The sequence below is a fragment of the Danio aesculapii genome, chromosome 23, assembly GCF_903798145.1.
Source record: "Danio aesculapii chromosome 23, fDanAes4.1, whole genome shotgun sequence".
In the NCBI taxonomy this organism is placed as follows: Eukaryota; Metazoa; Chordata; class Actinopteri; order Cypriniformes; family Danionidae; genus Danio; species Danio aesculapii.
Genome location: NC_079457.1, coordinates 14124795 through 14141229, shown reverse-complemented (window position 1 = coordinate 14141229; position 16435 = coordinate 14124795). Strand labels below are relative to the sequence as shown.

Sequence of the window (16435 nt, the reverse complement as noted above, 5' to 3'; positions counted from 1 at the left end):
TCACCACAGCAGAATGAACCGCCAACTTATCCAACATATGTTTTACGCAGCGGATGCCCTTCCAGCTGCAACCCAACACTGCGAAACACCATACACTCAATTTAGCTTACCCAATTCACTTATAGCGCATGTCTTTGGACTTGTGGGGGAAACCAGAGCACATAGAGAAACCCACGCCAATATAGAGAGAACATGCAAACTCCACACAGAAATGCCAGCTGACCTGGCTGGGGCTCGAAACAACGATCTTCTTGCTGTGAGGTGATCGTGCTGCCCACTGCACCACCGTGATGCCCTTATAACTTACAATTAAAAGGAAATTTAATTAATAATATAAATCATTCTTGTTAACTTTTGTCTACAACCATATCTGATCTAGCAACAACCCTACCTACTTCATTAGTCTGCACCTTTACTCTTCCCTAAAGCCTGTTGTGTTTTCAAAATAAGAGTCCCACATACCAAAGATGCGTTTAGATATTTTTAAAAATAAGGGAAAATTATCATAGTTTTAATCTCACCAGGAAATGTTGTGGCCAATCAAACGCTCGCACGCAAATGATGTTCCCGTGTGGATTATCAGACTCAGTGTTTTCTTCTGATTGGCCTGATTTTCACCATGATTTTAAACTAACACCGTTTACATGGAAACAAGGAAACAATATCGCTTGATGAAGGCAAGGGCTTGCCGAAACATGTAGGCGCAGTTTTAAGAAATAGCCATGTCAATCATATTTTTTTTTATTTTTCGAGTGCCTTGGACTTACTTTTTCTGGTTTATTCTGATGAATTCCTTACCCAAAGAGCACTGACACATAAATTAAGCTACTCCTAAACACTTTCGTTTGATTAAGGAAACAGTGGTGTTTGAGACTTATGATATTTGTGAGCCTCATTCGATTTAAACTACTGTACTCTTATTATTCAGCTATGCCTAGGTATATCCAGATTTTCATTCTATGGGACTAGGGCTGGGCGATTTTTAACCGAGGAAATTTTCATGCTCATTTTGTCAGTAAAGCTGGTTCTAGCAAACTTCCAGCACAAGCATGATTGAGCAGAGTTTACTATACAGAGCATAGTAGTACACTGATAAGCTGTGCAAAAAATGGTTTAAATTTGAAATTTGTTTACTCAGTCAATAATGATAACAAGATAATCATCTGCGATATTGACAGCCGTCATGTCACTTCTCAATGAACTACAGCTGTAGTAAAAACTGCATGTGAAATTACGACGTATACAGTATTTGCATTATATATATTGCATAGTGTTTTTGCTCCAAACTCCAAATTATAGCCGAGTGTTTGAAATAATTTTTACAGTGAGAATATTCTATAGTCATGTGTATGTTAGTCATGCTGAATCAATGGAAGCAGTTAAATCTTCTGTTTATTCAGCAGCTGCTATTTTCCCCAGGTGATTTCCTGGGTTTCTCTTTGTGTATACAGTGGTCCCTCATTAATCATCAATTACGGGAGTTACGGCACTTAATCTCCCAGCCCTATATGGCACCTTTAATCTGAAAGTACACTATCTGACAAAAGTCTTGTCGTCGATCCCAGTTGTAAGAGCAACAAATAATACCTTGCTTTCTACTTGATCATTTGGAAAAGTGGCAGAAGGTAGATTTTTACGACGAATCACTGCATCCCAATCATCGCAAATACTGCAGATGACCTATTGGAACCCGCATGGACTCAAGATTCTCACAGAAATCAGTCAAGTTTGGTGAAGGAATAATCATAATTTGGGGTTACTTTTAGTATAGGGGCGTGCAAGAGATCTGCAGAGTGGATGGCAACGTCAACAGCCCGAGGTATCAAGACATTTGTGCTGCCCATTACACTTCAAACCACAGGAGAGGGCAAATTCTTTAGCAGGATAGCGCTCCTTTTTATACTTCAGCCCCCACTCAGTTCCTTAAAGTAAAGAAGTCAGCGTGAGTCAGGGTGCTCAAGGATTGGCCAGCCCAGTCACCAGACTAAACATTATTGAGCGTGTCTGGGGTAAGATGACTCTGGGAGTTCTGCAAGAACGCTTTCTTTGCCATTCCAGATGACTTTTATTTATAAGTTATTTGAGTCACTGCAGAGATGTATGCATGCAGCTCATGGGAGTCAAACACAATATTAATTCTTTTTCCACTGCACCATGACTTTATATTCTATACTGTACATTATTTCTGTTAAATGACAAGAATTTTGTCTAAGCAAAGTCAGAGCTTACTGTCTTAAATAATTAAAAATCAAGCCATGATCAAATTTTTCTTTGGTTAAAATTAGCGTAATCTAGAGGCCTTTTCATATACTGTAAACCACTTCTGATACCAAATGATCAACTAGCAGTCAAGTTTTTGTTGTTCCTAAAACTTGGATAGGCGACAAGACTTTTGTCAGGTAGTCTACTAGGTTTGTATTTGTATTTATTTTTAAATCCCAAGATTTAATCCAATGCTGTCGAAATAAGAAATTCAAATAATAGTTAAATCATCAGTGAAAACTTCCGGTTTACTAGTTATGGCATGAAATACATCTGAATGAACAGCTTAACTCATGTGAAATCCAAGTACTCAGTAAATGTTTCTGCTGGGAAAGATACTAAAAAAATAGGTTGTGAAAAATGTCATGTAGCATTATCTTTACCCAAGGCAAGTTGTTCGGTATCCACAGCTTTACTTTATCTAGCAGTGATGTGTTAATTTAAATGTTTAAATAAATCTGCCATAATTTTAGGATTAGATTAAGACATTAATGTGAAAATGCCTTACATGCTGTTTGCATGTTTGTTTTGGTTATTAGAACTAAAAATAAATGGTAGCTGATTGTAGTTCAGGCTGTTTATCATGGCAGCCTTTAAAACTGTAATGATGTGGAAGTAATAGGCTTCGTGATTTGTTTTCTTTATTTAGTACAGCATTAGTTGAGATGGATTTGTTTTGTAAATAACTGTTTAAAAAACACCCTATTAAGTTTATCTTCCCCCCTGCTTTACCAAAAGCGTATGAATGGGTTAAAAGCACAACTTAAAGCACAATCATAGAATTCTAGATCCTAGATTTCATAGATTTTCTAATCATCTAGTTTTTTTGTACTTTATCCTTTTTGAAATGCGTAAAATTCAACCGTACATAAACGTACAAAGTCTTTAAGTGAAAATAACTGCCTTTTAAAGTGAAATAACTGCACTTAAACGTATATAGATTTTTGCAACTGAACACTTCATACAATCTTCTGACCATATGAATTTGTACCATCTACACCCTCCTTTATTTGATCCACATCCAAACTTCATGCAGAAACCTGAAGGTGTGACTGAAAACTGTGATAATATGCTATTGTTGACATAATCAGCAGTGTTCAGCAGCCTTCAGTTCATCATTCCTGCAGTCTCTTCATTTCTTCTGGAGCGTACGGCCTGTCACTTTACATCTATCCCGGCCTCGGTGCTGAGTTACAGCCTTACGCACACGCATGCACCATTGTTTACGGTAAACCCAACTCCGAGCAGGGCTCATTTCTAGACTTATCAGTGTAATTCATGCTTGCCTGAGTATTATCAGCCTGCTCCAGATCCCAAACAGAGCGTTACACGAGTGCCGCACGCCCATCAGATTGGCTTTGTCACCACAGAGAATTTAAAGAGGATAAATAAAGAAATGACAAGGCTTGCGTGTGCGTGCGTGCGCGCGCGTGTGTGTGTGTGTGCGTGCGTGTGTGTGTGTGTGTGTGTGTGCGTGCGTGTGTGTGTCTTTGGCTTTCAACAGGCTCTGAGAGTTCTTTAAGACAGAGTGATGAGTTTGCCGTCATAAGACCAGCAGGGAGCAAACTCTCGATTCTTCAGCTAAGAGTTGTCATTGAGTCACTTTTAGTTCCCCGAGAGGCTATTTTTAAGGCTGCCTGTCTGTGTTGGCATCATTGTAGCCTTGTGAATAAAATCGAAAATATTATTGGACAAGATGTTTTAAAATAGACAATATATTCACTAGTGCAACTGATAAAATATACATCAATGGGCCAATTTTTCCTACAGGGGCTGGAAAGCTGACATACTATTACTTGGTTAAAGAAATGTTTGTAATATATGAAGGCATTTAATTATTGATTACACATAGGTGTATTTTTTTATATTGCTGTTTTTTCAATTTAGAAAATCTGTTTGAAGTGTTAAATCTGATAAACATCTTATTGAATTGAATATTTTTAAATCAACACAACTTAGAAACTTGTAAAAAAATATTGCAAATGTCACAATATCTATTTTTTGTCATATGATATATTGCAACAATAAATATCATGAAAATTGATATTATTACCATTTTAAGACCATTTTATGCCTATATATGACCATGTATAATTCAATTCATGTTTATTTGTATTTTTTACTATAATTTTGTTTCAAAGCAGCTTTACAAAAGGTGTGCATTATTGCATTACAATTAAATAAAAGTTATGTATAAACATAGTTAAGCTGCAGTTTCATGGCATATAGGTGATGTCTATGTGGACACATCATAATGCAAGGACACTCTTCCAAAGAACACATGATATTTTATTTTTAACAGTATTTCATTTAATTCTAGTCATTTTAACAATTTAATCATTAGGCATTGGAATCGGAATGCGAATATCCTAAACAAATAAATAATAATAAATCTTAACAAAAAAAAAAGTGCAAGGTAAAAAGTAATAGAGGCTGTGATATCTGCAGCCAGATCTATTTTCATTTGTCAGGTACTCACAATGAAAATATACTATAGTAATTTATAGTAAATACTATAGTGTTTTTTAACCATACTGACACTGATACCTCCAATAGAGATAGAGATTTTGTGCAATCAGCTGTAATGTGGCTACAATTGTTTTTTTATGTTTGAGAGATATATATTTCATACATTGTTGCCAGATATAGCTGACTTTTTCCTGCCCAAAAGTTGTCCAAAACCCACCCAAAATAGTGTATTAATATTTTATTTAATTTTTATTTATTTTAAAATTAAATTAACATACTTTAACTGTTATATGTATTTTAGTCCATACAGCAACCAACACCAGCAGTCACAGAACCACAACCTAACCGGATCACATCGAAACACTGCCCCCCCGTTTTAAATTATTTTGAACATAATTAGGGGCTGCTTGTCAATCAGACATTGCTTCTATGTTTGTTCTTGCTGTTAATTGCGGAAAAAATTATCGATAAAAGTGTTAGGGTAAACCCCTCATTAACTGCACTCGCTGCATGATGCGCATGCACACGAAAAGGAGACCGATTTGTCCGGGGAGTCAGATTTGGAAACAGCTTTCCTTCACCTCCTCTTGCGGGTAGGGCCACAATCAAATTCAAAACCACCCAATCTGGCAACACTTATTAAATCACTAATAATGATTGAGGTCATGTGCATGTGTCGTGCATTAATTGAATATATTGATTATTGTGACAGGCCTATTTACAAACAATATATTGTTTGAATTAATATATAAAAAAAATTAATGTAAATTATAAATACCATTTTATAGACCTAAAAAAATACAAAAAATAAATAAATAAGTACATTTAATAAATATATACATAAAGATATTGCTTTATATAAATATGGTTTTAATAAATATTAGTGTTAAATACAGTATAATTCTCTGTTGTAGCATATCAGTTTTTTCATTCATTTTTATTCAGCTTCACTCTTTTTTTACTTGTGTATTTTACTGTGTAATTAAAAATTATTACATTATTAAATATTATAAATTAAAAACTAATAGTATTTATTAGTACATTTTTATTAGTAAATTACAAATTTTTAAATTAGTTTTTATTCAGCTTAACTCTTTATTACTTTTTATCTATTTTATTATGTAATAAAAATGATTATAATATTATAAAATATAAATAAACTAATATTAAATATTATAAATATTATTTTATTTAAACAGTAGTTTTAAAAAAATCTTTGTCAATTTCTGTTTTGTTAGCCGTTTGTAATACTTCCACAAGAACATTCCTAATTTCTACTTTTATTTTTGTTATTTTTTTATGGAATTTAAGTTTACATGAATTGTACTTTTTTTTTTTTTTTTTTTTGAGTAAACATTATTATTTTTTATGATGATCATTGCTATTTCAGTTGCATTAGGTTGATTTTAACTAGCTTTTAGTATAAATTAACAACATTAAATTAAATGAATGCAACAGCAAAAAAAGGTAATATACAAAATAAATGATTACTAAAGAAAAAAATGTTGAGCTTTTAATTTTTTCCCTTTAACACCATGTGCAGAATGAACCATATTAGTAGGTCTCCTCTGATGCTGGGCTCTTAAAGTCTTATCGCTGTAGATCCATGTGAGCCCTGGCAGTGTGTGTAGCGCTTGGCTTCAGCAAGCAGGCCAGATTACCCTCGCCTTCCTCTTCATTAAATATGTGTGAAACGCCCTGCTGCTGCTCCTATAATGAGGACTGATTCCATACTACATAATACATTTGTTAGCACTCAATTTACAGTTGCAATTAGGAGCCCTTGGAGATTTGTGCTTTGCCATTTACAGTCTCCATTTCATGTTTGCTTTTTAACCGATTAAAGGGATCGCTCACCCAAGAATGAAAATTCTGTCATCATTTACTCCACCCTTAAATCATATTTTTGTGTGCTGTTCTGTTGAACACAAAAGGAATGTTGGAAACCTGTAAACATTGGCCTCCATAGTATTTGTGTTTCCTACTATGGAAGTCAATGGTTATGGATTTCCCGCAGTAAATGATGCGAGTAATGAATTTTCCTTTTTGGGTGAACTATACCTTTAAGTGCAAAAGTGGACCTAAAATGGTTTTGAATTTCAAAACTATGTATTTGTTTTTAGATTTCACTAGGTTGTTTGGACACCTAACAATACATATAACCAATATTAATGCAAAAAAAGTACCTGCCATTATTTTTTACAGACAATCAGTGTATTTATTTCACGTTTTAAAAGCACTAATATCATCATAGTGTTTTCTGTAATTACATAAAATAGTTGAAATAATTTATTCAATCAGCAATTTAATTACTTGACTCATTACTACTTAAAATCCATATGAATCTCAATGCATAGACCAGAGATGTCCAAAGGCTTGGCCCACCATCTCATCTGAGAAGGGAGAGAGAATGAAAGAGAAGACTGGGGCGAATGCCTTTAATACAGAAATCATCATTTCTAATTTGACATAACATTTTTTTGTTTGTTTGTTTGTTTTCTTGCTGAGCTACAAAAAGTAAACAAATTAAATGTTTTAATTAATTAAATGTTGTAAATGAATTTCATTTTTTTAAAATGTAAATACTGTCACTCGATGGATAGTGTACAATGGAGAAGACTTCGGCGAGCAAATCAAGGCAAAAACGGGTCTCGTTTTGATATAAATTAGATTATCAGACACTTTACTGTAAACAAGTTCATTATAAAATGTAAAAAACTTTATTAGTTAATATAAAGCAATGCTTTCTAGTCATTTTAAATATTATTAATTAAATTAGGAAATCACCCGTGGCAACTTTACAATCAGCCCACTAGCCTCAGTCAAGTTTGGTTTTGGCCCTTCACAAGAAAAAGTTTGGGCACCCCTATATAGACAATAGAAATTAAACTTTTACAATATTTAAGTTACAGTCAAACATGACCTGTTGGCTTCATAACAGAAATTTATTTTTTTTTGTTCAAAAAAGCAGAATTACTCGGCTTAAAAAAAAAAAGGTTTTAAATTATTTGTAAAATAGGAATTGTTTGAAAACAACAATCCACTGTATGTTGTCATTGACTAATTTCTTATTTTGTTTATTGTTTAAACATATACAGCTGCCTGACAAATTAAAAAAAGTTTTAGCTGAAAAATTGAAAAAAAAAAATATAAAAATAGAAAGAAATATCTTAACCCACACAGACTTTAGATTGAGCGCCCCCTGCTGGTCTCACTATCACCACTTCCGGCAGCAACCTAGCTTTCCCATGTGGTCTCCCATCCAGGTACTGACCGGGCGCAGCCCTGCTTAGCTTCAGTGGGTGGCCTTTAAAAATGGAGGAGAGACTAGTGGTTGCTGTTTCGAGTTATCCGGAGCTGTACGACTTCACAAATTTACAACATTCTTAAAAAGTAGTAGGCCTGGAAGCAAGTCAGTCTTGCCCTATAGATGATGGGTAAGCGACATAAAAAGTGAAGTGCAGTGCGCCTTGCGTTCTCCTAACAGAAAAATTGTGTTCGGTGTGATCAGCCGTTTATTCTGCTTTTCCGTTCCGATTCTGTTGATTTTATTTATGCTATTTAAAGGTGCTTTATGTAACCTTTTGACTCTTCTAAAGCATAAAAACACCATAATAATAAATTATTAATAATAAAAATACCAAATGCTAAGAGAACATACTTGTTTATCTACAAACACAATGCTAAAGTCAAACATTCTGCTTTGAAAACATGTGTTACATGTCGGAGCGTCTGTCTTTGTTTTGGTCAATTAACAAATGCCAATTTAGCCAATTATATTTCAGATCCTCGGGTTGCCTTGATGGAAAACAGCATATTTCATTTGTTCATTCAGAAAGGCTCTCAAAGTTTGCATCTGCAACCAAATTGCGACCTCCAGTGGACAGTAACAAACTCCGAAATAAGACGCAGATTCAGAGTTCCACATGAGGTTATTAATTAGCAAATGATATATAAACATTATAAGTGTAAACATTAGGTGAGCAGGTTACATTGTAACCCTATGTTCTAACAACACGATACGTGACAAGATTTGCAGTGATAAGCAATTTGGCTGTTTGCACCAGACGAAACACGACATAAATTTAAATACAGCCATTCAGAGGCACAGAATAGTGTACTTACTGCACTCCATAAAAATGGTAAGGTTTATAATCTAATTATAATCCAATTATCACATATTGTTTGTCCCCAAAAAAGCCACATTTTAATTATAATTGTCTACAGTTGTTGTGTCATTCATGCCCTAATAATTTAATGTAATGTAAACCGATGAACCGCCTTTTAAGAAAACGTCTTTTTGTAGCCACATGAAGTGAAGTGCTGATTTCTTTCTTATCTTTCTATCCTTCTCTCTCCAGCCTGCCTCTGAACTGGATGCCTGGGTAAGCACGGTTTATTCCACAACTGTAGCTACATTTCTCTCTTTCATTCACTCTCTTTCTTTCTCCCTATCTCTCAGCGTCTTGTTCCCTCCTCATTGAAAACACGATGTTTTGGTTTTTATGCATTAAGCCCCGATTGTGAGCGTGCAAAGCGTGTCGGCCGGCGTGGCGTTTTCGGAGCTACCCAGCTAGAAAATTGCATATGATGCTGGTGCTGATGGAGGTGATTTACTGCTCGCTCGAGACAGGAGGCAGAGGAAAGGGGGTGATTATGTATGCCCGTAATTTGGGGTTGTGCTTTTGTTGTGCGCCGTTGTCTGGCTGCTACAGTACATGCGCCTCTCTCCCGGTCAGCGCCACGGGGCGTCTCTCCACCACCGTGTTTGTGCACGTGTGTGTGTTTGAGAAAGCACAACTGTGTGAATGGCGTGTCCCGCTGGGTTTAATGTATCTGTGTCTCGTACAGTTGCGGAATGAGGGAAGCTAATTGCAGGGGAGATGCGTGCATGTGTGCGAGCATGTCACTTTTTTTTTTTGGTTCTCTTGTTTAAATACTTGTCCTTTTTTTGCAACTTTGAACTAATTTTTTTTGGATGTTTGGATTTGTTTGTATGTTACTTGAAGCATTCTACGACGTTTAAGAATGCTTGATATGAATTCTGTTTATTGTATTACAAACCAGTTTCTATATTCAAGTACATTTTTTCCATGTAGTACACAAATAAAACTGCCACTTTTCTAATGCAATATGGCATTTATATAAACATGAAAAAAACGTACAGGCTAATTTACAAACATTTCACTATCATAATATAAGTCATAATAGACAATAGGAAATAATTTTTAATACAACAACACACGTAATGTTTCACTGTGTCACTCTGATATGAGTGGTTCTATCACTGAGTGGTTCTAATCCTGTGCATGAACTGGCCACTTCATTAGGCACACCTGTCCAACTGCTCGTTAACGCAAATTTCTAATCAGCCAATCACATGGCAGCAACTCAATCCATGGTCAAGACAACCTGCTGCAGTTCAAACCGAGCATCAGAATAGGGAAGAAAGGGGATTTAAGTGACTTTGAACGTGGCACGGTTGGTGCCAGACGAGCTGGTCTGAGTATTTCAGAAACTGCTGATCTACTGGGATTTTCACGCACAACTATCTCTATGGTTTACAGAAAATGGTCTGAAAATATCCAGTAAGCGGCAGTTTTGTGGGCGCAAATGCCTTGTTGATGCCAGAGGTGAATGGCAAGACTGGTTCGAGCTGATAGAAAGGCAACAGTAACTCAAATAAACACTCGTTACAGCTGAGGTATGCAGAAGAGCTTCTCTGAACGCACAACATGTCAAACCTTGAGGCAGATGGGCTACAACAGCAGAGGACCACACTGGGTGACACTCCTGCCAGCTAAGAACAGGAAACTGAGGCTACAATTCGCACAGGCTCACCAAAATTGGACAATGGAAGATCGGAAAAACACTCCCTGGTCTGATGAGTCTCTATTTCTGCTGCAACATTCTGGTGGTTGGGTCAGAATTTGGCGTCAACAATATGAACGCATGGAGACATCCTGCTTTGTATCAACGGTTCAGGATGGTGTTGCTGGTATAATGGTGTGGGGGTTATTTTCTTGGCACGCTTTGGGCCCATTAGAACCAACTGAGCATTGTGTCAACGCCACAGCCTACCTGAGTATTGTTGCTGACCATGTCCATCCCTTTATGACCGTCTTTTGATGGCTACTTCAAACAGGATAACACACCATGTCATATAGTGCGAATCATCTCAGACTGGTTTCTTAAACATGACAATGAGTTCACTGTACTCAAATAGCCTCCACAGATCTCAATTCATTTGTAAATCTATGTATTTAAATGTTTTAGCTTTCATATTTAAAATCATCATAATCATAGGTAAAACCACACATATAGCACCTAATTACTGTTAAAATATAACTATACTGTACACATGGCTTAATAACAGCAATTACTGTAATTGCTTTATACTACTCCTTTAATACATTTAATACATATCTACATTAGTAAAAATGATTAGCCATCCTGTGAAATTTAACTTTTTCAAATGTTTCTCAAGTCCTGTTTAATAGAGAGATTTTTTTCCAACACGTTTTTAAACATAATCATTTTAATAACTAATTTCTAAAAACAAATTTATTTAGTCTTTGTCATGAGGATAATATTTGACTTGTGTTTTTGCAAGATACTAGTATTCAGTTTAAAGTGCAATTTAAAGGCTTAAACAGTGGTTTGTCCTTTAGCCAGTCAAAAAATTAATTCTTAATAAGGGCTAATAATATTTATTATAAATTTTCATAAATATTTATAATATTTGATAAAACTTATTAAAAATATGAAAAATTTTTAGCAAATGGACCTTTTTTACTGTTATAATTTTTTATTATTATTATTTAAAATTATTTTTAAATGTTTAATTCTCCAAGTTTTTATATATATATATATATATATATATATTATTATTATTATTTTTTTTAATTTATGAACATTTATATGCATTTATGTATGTATTATATCATCTTTTCATCAAATAACAGAAATGAATCACCACTTATGCGAGGTGGTTCTAATATAGGGCCCTATCATACACCCGGCGCAATAAGGCGCAAGACATGTTTACTCCGACGTGATGCTATTTTCAGACCAGCGCAACCTTAATTTTCCCATTTTCTGCCACGTTGTTTAAATAGCAAATCCATTTGCACCACTTTGTGGACTCATGGGTGTTCTAGTCTAGAAAAGAGGTGTGTTAAGGCGCATTGTTGGCGTTACTATTTTGAGGCACCTGCTGAAAGCAGGTCTAAAGTCCAGAGCAGAGTACATTAGTTGTGTGCCTCACTTACACATTGCTTAAAACACACAGGATGTACATTAATATGCAAATATCTTTAACAAATTAAAATGAATTAAAGGAATAAAATATTACAAAAATTATTACTTTCTACATGAATAAAACCACTGGCTCAATGCCGCCTTAATCTCAGGGGGCTTTTTTCAGTTTATTCACGACAACTTGTCTTTGTATAATGTTATTATTATTAGCAGTATTATTTATTATATGCGTATTTATATTTGCTTTAAAAAAACATAAACAAACTTAGATTTGTCCACCTTATGTTTTGGACCATATGGGACATAGGATAGGTGTTGAATATAACTCAGTTTTTTTGACCACACTTTGTTATTATTCAAAAGCCCAGGGCGTTTAGGGGCCCCCAGATTCATTATTAGGGGCTCACCAGACCCCCCCCCTCTTTAATGACATCTGCGACATCAAACCCCCAACCCCACTTTTGACTTGCGTCTGCGGTCGCCCAATGGCTGCCACTGTCAGTCTCATGTTATTTTTATCCTTTTTCTGAAAGTCTTGATAACACCGTCATGCCGTCATCATTGCCGTCATTATTTCAGCAAGTAGGATTGTACAAAATGTATTTGCTATTCTCTCCCATCCACTGCACTCTAAGTTTACACAACTATGACGACTTCTGCTTCTCTAAGAAACCCGGAAATGTGAAAATAGTCTATACTGTGAAAATGTTATTACTCTCTTAACGTCATTTGGTAAGTGTTTTAAAAAGAAAAAAAATTCCACAGGAAGGCTAATAATTTTGTCTTTAACTGTATATCTCCCAGTCCTGCCACAAAACCAAGGTGCAGTTTCTGGTACTGAAGTAAATTTATGGTAAATCCATGGAATAGCCTTCTAACTGGATTGTTTCTGGCACAGTGTTTCTCCAAAAGTCTTACAGACTTTAGGATGGGTAAAAAAGGTGATATCTGCTTTGGATTTTCAATGGCCCAGATGTTTGCGTGCTCACAAGGAATCCATATCATCTCAGGAAGTCAATCCTTTTTATTTTTGTGTGTGTGTTGTGCTGTGCCTATTGACTCCGTGCCAACCATCCAGTTTGTGCTCACCTGTTTGAGTGTCTCAAGCATGGACAAAATCACCTACAAACTTGTGCGTGCCATTGCCTTGTGTCCTCACTTTCTCTGTTTATTTTCGGAATCCCTTTGTGCTGTAAATCCTTCTCAATGGTTTTTTTTTCGAGGGCTGAAAATCTTACACCAGCTGTCCATTTCCTAAAGTCTCTGGCAGAATCGGCAGAACGGTTTTAAGAGCTTTTGCTCCATTCTGTTTGAGTGAAGCTGTGCTGTGGAGCGTCATCCGTCCGGTCTCTCTTGAGGATGGTCAACAGTTTTGGACCAGTCGGGACATATGTTGCTGAAAGCGTTTGTTAATTCGCTGCCCAAAAATCTGAAAACCTTGACGAGGCTTTAAGAAACGCCAACAAACAGTGAAATTTCCAAAGATGACAGTTGGACTTTGTCCTAAGCTTATAAGCCTTATGATAGAAAATGTTTTTGAAATTAATGTCACCAACTACATCACAGGGCTTGAGTTTGGGAAGTGTGTCACTTTCTGCTTTGCCACAGGTTTGTTTGTGAGGTAGGCGGTCATTAACGGCCTTGGGCTCAACAATAATTCTTTTAACAATGTCAGGCCAGTAGTTTTTTAGTTTTTTTTTTCTGTAGACCCATTATTTTTTAGGTGTAATGCATATTATTTTTTATTTTATTTATATTTAAATTACATTTTTATTTAACTTTACTATTTTAATTTTGGCTTTAAACATCTTTCTCAAATTTTTATTGTTGATTTAGTTTTTTTTTTTTTCATTTTATTTATTTATTTATTTATTTATTTTATTTTTAAATTTAATTTAATTTTTATTTAATTTAATTTTATTTATTTGTTTAATTTTTAATTACAATTTTATTTTATGTTTTTATTTTATTTTATATTTGGCTTTAAATTAAAAGATATATTTTTAAATTTTTTTTAATTTTTGGCTTTAAAGCCAATTTTTTTGTTCATTATTTATTTATTTATTACAAATAGTTGTTACAATCAGAATGTAATTATCAAAATGTTTAAAACAGAGAATCTTTTTCTTTTTGAATCTGTGTCTTCAATAAAACTTATTTGACACAAAAAACAATGTAATCATCAGAATATATAATTTTTATTAAATTTATTTATACATTTTTTACTTGTAATGCAAGCATTTTTAATTTTATTTATTTAGTTTTTAATTTAATTTAATTTAATTTTACTTTACTATTTTAATTTTGGCTTTAAACATCTTTCTCTATTTTTTTCGTAGTTTATTTATTTATATATTTATTTTTACAAATAGTTGTTACAGTCAGAATGTAATAATCAGATTATAACATTTTTATAATTTATTTTTAAAATTTAAAAATTTAGTTTTTACCTGTAATGTTTTTTTTGTTTATCACAATTTTTATTTAATTTTTATTTAACTTTACTATTTTTGGCTTTACATTTACATTTAGTCATTTAGCAGACGCTTTTATCCAAAGCGACTTACAAATGAGGACAAGGAAGCAATTTACACAACTATAAGAGCAGCAGTGAACAAGTGCTATAGACAAGTTTCAGGTGTGACTCTTTCCCCAATTTTTTTGTTCATAGTTTATTTATTATTATTATTATTATTTTAGAAATAGATAGAATGTAATTATCAGAATAAATCATTTTTATTATATTTATTTTTTATTTTTTTTATTTTAATGCAAGTATTTTATTTTTTTATTTTATTTATTTATTTAATTTTAATAAATTTTTCTTTGCAATTTTATTTTTGGCTTGGTTTGCATGGTTTTGGCTAGTTTACTCCTCAATTATTTTTTTAAAGTTTCTTTACAAGATTTTTCGTTTTGTTTGCTAGAAGTATTAAAATGATTTTAGTATTCATGTTTTTTTACAGAAATATATATTGTTTGCAATAAACCTCAAATTTGTCAAGACAAGCAAATGGACGCCACATAACTCTTCATTTATTTAATTCCAGGGGAAACAGCTGGACAAGAAGGAGGCAGAGCTGAAGGCGTTGGAGGCTTTTTACCAAGAACAAATCACACAGCTAGAGAAGAAGGTTGGTGATTTATTTATATATTTTTTCATCCTTTATCAATTTCACCATATTTTTAAAACATTCTAAATGCTGATGAAAAGGCTCGCAAGATATCATTGCCTCGAGTGTGTAAATTGTCAAATAAAATAATACAGCGTCTGTGCAATTTCTCAGAAAGCTTTTGAAATGTCTGGCTTTTAAGTTTCTTCCTCCCGTATAATTTTCACAGCCAGTCCCTGACATTTTCAAGAAATAAAAGTTATGACGCCAGAGCCTTAAAGAAAGGTGTGCATAAGGAAACTCCGGATCAGTGGGTGGTTAAGAACTTGTTTCCAAGCTGCTGTCAGTTTTTTTCCACTTCACGCAAAGGCTATAGTTGCAGAAGACGCCTCTGTTTGTACACAATTCTCATTACGACAGTATTTGAGGATGAAAGCACCGGTTATCCTCAGCTGCCGCGTTTAGCCGCTTTCAGAGATGGATAATGCTCAAGCAGGGCCATTTTCCACTGCCCTACCTTCAGCCATCTATCCTCTGTAAACGACTGGACAGAGATCATAATGGTTCATACTGCACTGAAGTGGGAATCTGAAGTGCATTGGCTCCAATTGGATGGGCAACAACGCCGACTGCCTTTATCCGCTTGGTTCACACCTTGATTGACCCCCATTGGTGTAAAAAAAAATAAAAATGAATAAAGTTACGTTAAATGGAAAGGGCTTGCTCTGCGCGGCGAGGGGCAATGGTGCAGAAAGTGCTTTAGCCAAAGCCTCGAAACCATTCAGCTATTGGCAAATGAAGTCAGAGTCGCTCTCCAAGATTTGTGATTTTCTTCAGTCCCCCCCTTCTCTTTCGTTTTCTCTCTCTCTTGCCCTCCCTCATCCATTTTTCCCTCGCTCTCTTTCTCTCTCTCTCTGAGGTCTTATCAACCGCATGCAGAAGGCAAAAAGTGAGATTTGCTTCTTTCCCCTCTTCAGCAACATGCTGTAGGAAAGCGGCCCAGCGTGTAACAGTGTATGAAAGTGGGTGTCCATAAAAAAGCTTTTTTTTTGCACGTGGTTGAGTTTTTCCTTATTTCCCAGAATGCAAAGCAGGAATTTGAACAACCACCAAACGAGAAATGTTATAACCTACTTGTGTAATGAATTTTTGGTTGGGTGTGATGGTGGAGTCAGCTTATTTCCCAGAATGCAAAGCAGTGTTTGAAGAAACTCTGATGGGAAAAACGTCATAGCCTAGTTGCTTAGTAACATCAGACGAGTTTGGTTTGACTGATTTACGTACATAAATGTGATTGTCTACGGTGGTTGCTTTGTTTCCCAGAATTCACA

At 34.7% G+C, this 16435-nt stretch overlaps 1 protein-coding gene across 3 annotated transcripts in view; it reads left to right on the top strand.

Moving 5' to 3' along the window:
• The window catches only part of chchd6a (coiled-coil-helix-coiled-coil-helix domain containing 6a), a 133685-nt gene that overhangs the window by 29923 nt on the left and 87327 nt on the right, over nt 1-16435 (top strand). For 2 of the 3 annotated variants that reach the window (XM_056449708.1, XM_056449709.1), the window contains 2 exons: nt 9093-9116; nt 15042-15125. In XM_056449708.1, the coding sequence (XP_056305683.1) occupies nt 9093-9116; nt 15042-15125 (108 nt within the window). The remainder of the gene's footprint in view (nt 1-9092; nt 9117-15041; nt 15126-16435) is intronic. The other variant, XM_056449711.1, reaches the window with a different exon arrangement.